This window comes from Neoarius graeffei, chromosome 2 (genome assembly GCF_027579695.1).
Source record: "Neoarius graeffei isolate fNeoGra1 chromosome 2, fNeoGra1.pri, whole genome shotgun sequence".
NCBI classification, from domain to species: domain Eukaryota; kingdom Metazoa; phylum Chordata; class Actinopteri; order Siluriformes; family Ariidae; genus Neoarius; species Neoarius graeffei.
In genome coordinates, this window is record NC_083570.1 from 57,235,439 (window position 1) to 57,241,438 (window position 6,000).

Consider the following 6,000-nt stretch of genomic DNA (forward strand, 5'->3'; position numbering starts at 1 on the left):
AAATAAATAACCAAGTATAGTATTTTTGTCTCATTTGTTTAACTGGGTTCTCTTTATCTACTTTTAGGACTTGTGTGAAAATCTGATGATGTTTTAGGTCATATTCACGCAGAAATATAGAAAATTCTAAAGGGTTCACAACCTTTCAAGCACCACTGTAAATATCTGTTTTCTTTGAGCGCTCAGCAGTGCCTTTGAACACTCAGCAGTGCCAGTTCCAGACAATGAATTAGACAGTGGGAGGACAGGACATGCTCACTCATTTCACCTCTGAAATGTGCTCCTATTCCCCATGTTAACACTTGCACCATCCACTCCAAAAGCACTCATTTTGGGATAAGGTTCTTATGCTGGAATGCAGTGTTTCCCTTTCTCCAAACATAACGCTTCTCATTTAAACCAAAAATTCTATTTTGGTCTCATCCATCCACAAAACATTTTTCCAATAGCCTTCTGGCTTGTCCACGTGATCTTTAGCAAACTGCTAAAGATCTTCACAACACCTTTGTTCAAAGGCACTGCTGAGCGCTCAAAGAAAACAGATATTTACAGCGGTGCTTGAAAGTTTGTGAACCCTTTAGAATGTTCTATATTTCTATATTTTTATAGAAATAGTTCTATATTTCTATAGTTCTATATTTCTATATTTTTAAATATGACCTAAAACATCATCAGATTTTCACACAAGTCCTAAAAGTAGATAAAGAGAACCGAGTTAAACAAATGGGACAAAAATATTATACTTGGTCATTTATTTCGAAGTCAGTGCTTTATAATGAAGATCCACCCAATCCAAACTTTGGATACACAAAATGAGTGCTTTTGGAGTGGATGGTGCAAGTGTTAACATGGGGAATAGGAGCAAATTTCAGAGGTGAAATAAGTGAACATGCCCTGTCCTCCCACTGTCTAATTCATTGTCTGGAACTGGCACTGCTGAGTGTTCAAAGGCACTGCTGAGCGCTCAAAAAAATGGTTCAATTCAGTCCCAAAAGCAAGCAAGAACAGAAGGCAGCACGGTGGTGTAGTGGTTAGCATGGTCGCCTCACAGCAAGAAGGTTCCGGGTTCAAACCCAACGGCTGGCGAGGGCCTTTCTGTGTGGAGTTTGCATGTTCTCCCCGTGTCTGCGTGGGTTTCCTCCGGGTGCTCCGGTTTCCCCCACAGTCCAAAGACATGCAGTTAGGTTGACGTGGGGCGACCTTGGGCAAGGTACCTGACCCCTGACTGCTCCCTGGGCGCTCTGGTGTGGCTGCCCACTGCTCTGAGTGTGTGTGTGTTCACTGCTTCAGATGGGTTAAATGCAGAGGATGAATTTCACTGTACTTGAAGTGTGCATGTGATGAATAAAGGTTTCTTCTTCAATGGGTGCAGCAATAGGTGAACAGCTGCAATCGTTTTTGGGAGGATCCTCCCAAAAGCGATTGCAGCTGCTGAGAGTTGTCTGGAGACAATAAAACATTTGAAGGAAATGCCACTGGGAGAAGGGACACTCCAGGAATTCTTACAGCACATAAGGAAAGATTCTGAAGGCACTGGATATCAGGAAGTATTGCCAGTAAGCAAGAGGTGGAGAGCTTCAAGTAACTCCACTGTCACAACCTTCCAAAATGTTGAACTTCAATGCCCACAGAGCCATGCCATATTCACAAATTATCTTAATGCAGTAAATGATAAAGCAATTGATCTCATCTCTCTCATCATCTCTAGCCGCTTTATCCTTCTACAGGGTCGCAGGCAAGCTGGAGCCTATCCCAGCTGACTACGGGCGAAAGGCGGGGTACACCCTGGACAAGTCGCCAGGTCATCACAGGGCTGACACATAGACACAGACAACCATTCACACCTACGGTCAATTTAGAGTCACCAGTTAACCTAACCTGCATGTCTTTGGACTGTGGGGGAAACCGGAGCACCCGGAGGAAACCCACGTGGACATGGGGAGAACATGCAAACTCCGCACAGAAAGGCCCTCGCTGGCCACGGGGCTCGAACCCGGACCTTCTTGTTGTGAGGCGACAGCGCTAACCACTACACCACCGTGCCGCCCCTAAAGCAATTGATATTACTGTTAAAGAAATAGAGAGAAGATTGGGAAACGTGCTGACAAATATTACAGAAAAAGGCCATTCAAAGGGATCAGAGGTCATCATGTCATTTTTAGTGTTCTGTCATGATGCATGGCCAGAAGATATTGTTACCTATCACTCTGTACCACTCACATTAGTGAATTGGTACAGACACCTTTAGACAAACAATGGGTGTGATGTCACAGCTGTTCAACGGTAATGGAGAATGCTGAAAGCATTAGTGAAACGTTAGTTGATGATAGTTCAGACATACACTGAGTTATGGAAAGTGATGAGCCATTCTGCACAGATTTGAAGAGCATTCTTTACTTCGTTGAGATTATGATGCTTCTTCCCATATCTGTGGCTCAGCACAAAAGAGGATTCTCAGCAACAAACAGAATCAAGTCAAAGTGTGCAGTTCCCTTATGGCCCTTTTCCACTACCCTTTTTCAGCTCACTTCAGCCCGACACGGCTCGCGTTTCGACTACCAAAGAACAGCACGACTCGGCTCGCTTCAGCCCTGCTTAGCCCCTAAAACTCGCACCGTTTTGGAGTGGGGCTGAAGCGAGCCAAAGCGAGCCGAGTGAGGCTGGGGGCGTGAGCAGACACTCCCCTGTGCACTGATTGGTGAGGAGGAGTGTCCTCACATGCCCACACATGCCCCGCGAGCAAGCTGGGATCTGTAAACACCGTAAACCCGGAAGAAGAATAATTACGAATTATGAGAATTTCTGAAGCCTTATGCACCTCGTCTCATCTATACGCTCTTGCCAGTATCTGTTGGCGTTGTCGGTGACAACAAGCCACAGCACCAAGACCAGCAACACTAACGACTCCATGTTTATTGTTTACTATCCGGGTCGTGAGACTACCGCTTAAAAGCTCACTGATGTCACTGTCTGTGCTGCTTAACAACATCACGTGATGTCCACCCACTTTCGCTAACTCCATCCAATGTGTCCACCCACTTCCAGCCAGCACGGTTCAGCGCGGTTGTAGTCGAAATGCAACTCCAACAGCCCCGCTCAGCTCGACTCAGCCCAACTCAGCTCCGGTTTCCCCCACAGTCCAAAGACATGCAGGTTAGGTTAACTGGTGACTCTAAATTGAGCGTAGGTGTGAATGTGAGTGTGAATGGTTGTCTGTGTCTATGTGTCAGCCCTGTGATGACCTGGCGACTTGTCCAGGGTGTACCCTGCCTCTCGCCCGTAGTCAGCTGGGATAGGCTCCAGCTTGCCTGCGACGCTGTAGAACAGGATAAAATGGCTAGAGATAATGAGATGAGATGAGATTTATTTATTGAGGAAAATGATCCAATATTACATATTTGTGAGTGGCAAAAGTGTGTGAACCTTTGCTTTCAGTATCTGGTGTGACCCCCTTGTGCAGCAATAACTGCAACTAAATGTTTCTGGTAACTGTTGATCAGTCCTGCACACCGGCTTGGAAGAATTTTAGCCCATTCCTCTGTACAGAAAAGGGGCAATAGAGAACATGCAAACTCTACACAGAAAGGTTTCCATTGGCCGTTGGGCTCAAACCCAGGACCTTCTTGCTGTGAGGTGACAATGCTAACCACTACACCACCGTGCCTCCTCCAGTACACTGCTTTTCAATTCATCTGCAGTGCAACCTACAAACTCTGCACATGCTGTATCCTTATCTTGACACATCATTCATTCACATACCCTTCTTCTTCATCAGTAGAATCTGAGAGCTAAACTTTGTGAATGCTCTCTTCTATAAATTTTCACCTTGAACAATGAGGAAACAACTGAGCAATTGTTGCTGATTGCTTGTATGTTAAACGGTCTATGAGTTCCACAACAAGTCTTTGCACACAGATCATCAGCTCTCACCTCCTTCACTTTAAGGGCTGTTTTAAACTCATCCAAATCAATCTCCTTGTCTTCTCCTGCAATAGTCTCGAACTGCTTAGTCACCCATTCAAGCCAGCGTGTGTCCTCGTCCACACTCATTCCTGTGAAATGAACAGGATTTCACTTTAACCATTATCAGATCAGATCAGACAAAACTTTATTTATCCCTGAAGGGCAATTAGAAGGGTGAAGAGTGGTACATTAAAAAAAGAGCAAGAAAATAATATCACAAAAAGAATAAAATCACAAAAATGGGTGGGGGAAAAAAGGCAGCAGATAAAATATGGCAAATAAATAAAATGAAGCATGGATAAAATTAAAATGACAATATGATTAGAGTGACATTGTAGTTAAAGTGACAAGGTGATATTGTAATAAGACATTGTAGTTAAAGTGACAAGGTGATATTGTAATAATGACAAGGTGATATTGTAATAACGATTAACATAATTGTTAATAATTATGAATAACGTAATTGTTTATATCGATGTAAACACAAATGGTAAAACATAATGCCTTGGGATACTTTTACAAAGTTATGCAAGAAAAGGTGGTGAGTGTGACACAAAACTCTGTATTGTTCATGAAACCATTTTATTTGGATTTGATTTACATGGTGTTGATGCAAGATGAATACACAACTATGACCAAAGTGGATATCAATGCAATATAAACAAAATAAAACAGTTTTTAGACAGCAATTTTGACATGATAACAATTGAAAAATTGTTACATAACAAATGTAATAAGTAAGTAAGTAAAAAACTATAGAATGTTTCTGTTGGAAACTTACTTGATTGAGTATTTTCCAATATCCTTCTGAAGTCGTGTTTTTCTCAGCAATGCAAACAGCAGACTTTCATAAAATAATCCTTCGTTTCATGTGTTCTGCCCTTTAGAGAGAAACTGAAATAATGAAGGAGGGGCTGTTGTGCTGATCAGCATCCCCAGCACAGAGCAGCTGTGTCTGACATGCCATCTCTTCTGTGTGTATCAATACAGCAGACCTCCTTTCTTTTACACTGTGCAATTCGCTGCTAATTATAGGAGCCATAAAGGCCAACTAATTGAATGCACCTTCAGATATTACATGAAATAAACCAATCTCTAGAAATTTCTAGGATGCATGTAATCAGAATGTGTAACTTAAACTCAGGTTAGATGTAAAAAGAAAAAAAAATCCAGACATTCATAAATTAGTAAGATAATTTTATGTCACTTCCTCATTTACACATTTACTCATTTACACATTTACTCACTCATTTACACAACACATTCACCTCACCTCAGGACTGTGCACCTTACATACAGCACATGCACCTCAGGACTGTGCACCTTACACACACCTCAAGTCTGTGCACCTACCTTACCTTGCAATACTTCATAAATGTGTAATATTTTAATATTTTATTGTATTTTATAATGTGAACAGGGCTCTCAAGTTTTGAATGCAGGCAAGAGTGACACCCCCCACCCCCACCCCCCGTTGGGGGGGCCGGTTGGACGGGTCGCAGGAATGGGGGTCTTTCATTAATAATATTATTATTAGTGTTGTTGTTATTAATAACTGCTCAGACTTGCAGAAGAAAGGATAAACACACGGCACTGAGAACTCAACCAAATACAAAGTCTTTATTCAATTTCCATGTATTGAATAAGTGGATGTGTGTTTGTGAGAGAGCAGAGAGAGAGAGAGAGAGAGAGAGAGAGAGAGATTATGATTGGTGTTGTTTATTGTAAGTGTTTGTTGCCTTTTTGGAGTCCTTCATCATTTGTGTTGTTGGCTCCCACTTAAAACAGTTCGGCTCAAGTCCAGCCATTTTCAGGGTCTTGATAGAGGCCAATGTCCTGTCCAGAGACAAGCTGTTTCGGGTTGAGGTTTTGTTCAGACTGACCGTTGAAAATACCCTCTCAGCATCAGCATTTGAATGAGGAAGCGCCAAAACCAAGGTTGTTATCTTTGATAACCTCCCAAATTGGTTCAAGCCAGTCACCTTTGAAAAAGGAACCAAGGGCCTCTATTACTTAAATGTTTTCCTTTTATCTTAA

General features: G+C 42.4%; 1 protein-coding gene across 1 annotated transcript in view; it reads right to left on the bottom strand.

Moving 5' to 3' along the window:
* nox5 (NADPH oxidase, EF-hand calcium binding domain 5) overlaps window positions 1–4,050 on the bottom strand; it is a 58,696-nt gene extending 54,646 nt beyond the window's left edge. The window contains exon 1 of the mRNA XM_060914510.1: window positions 3,931–4,050. Coding sequence (XP_060770493.1) covers window positions 3,931–4,050 — 120 coding nt within the window. The remainder of the gene's footprint in view (window positions 1–3,930) is intronic.
* Window positions 4,051–6,000: the final 1,950 nt, after the last annotated feature.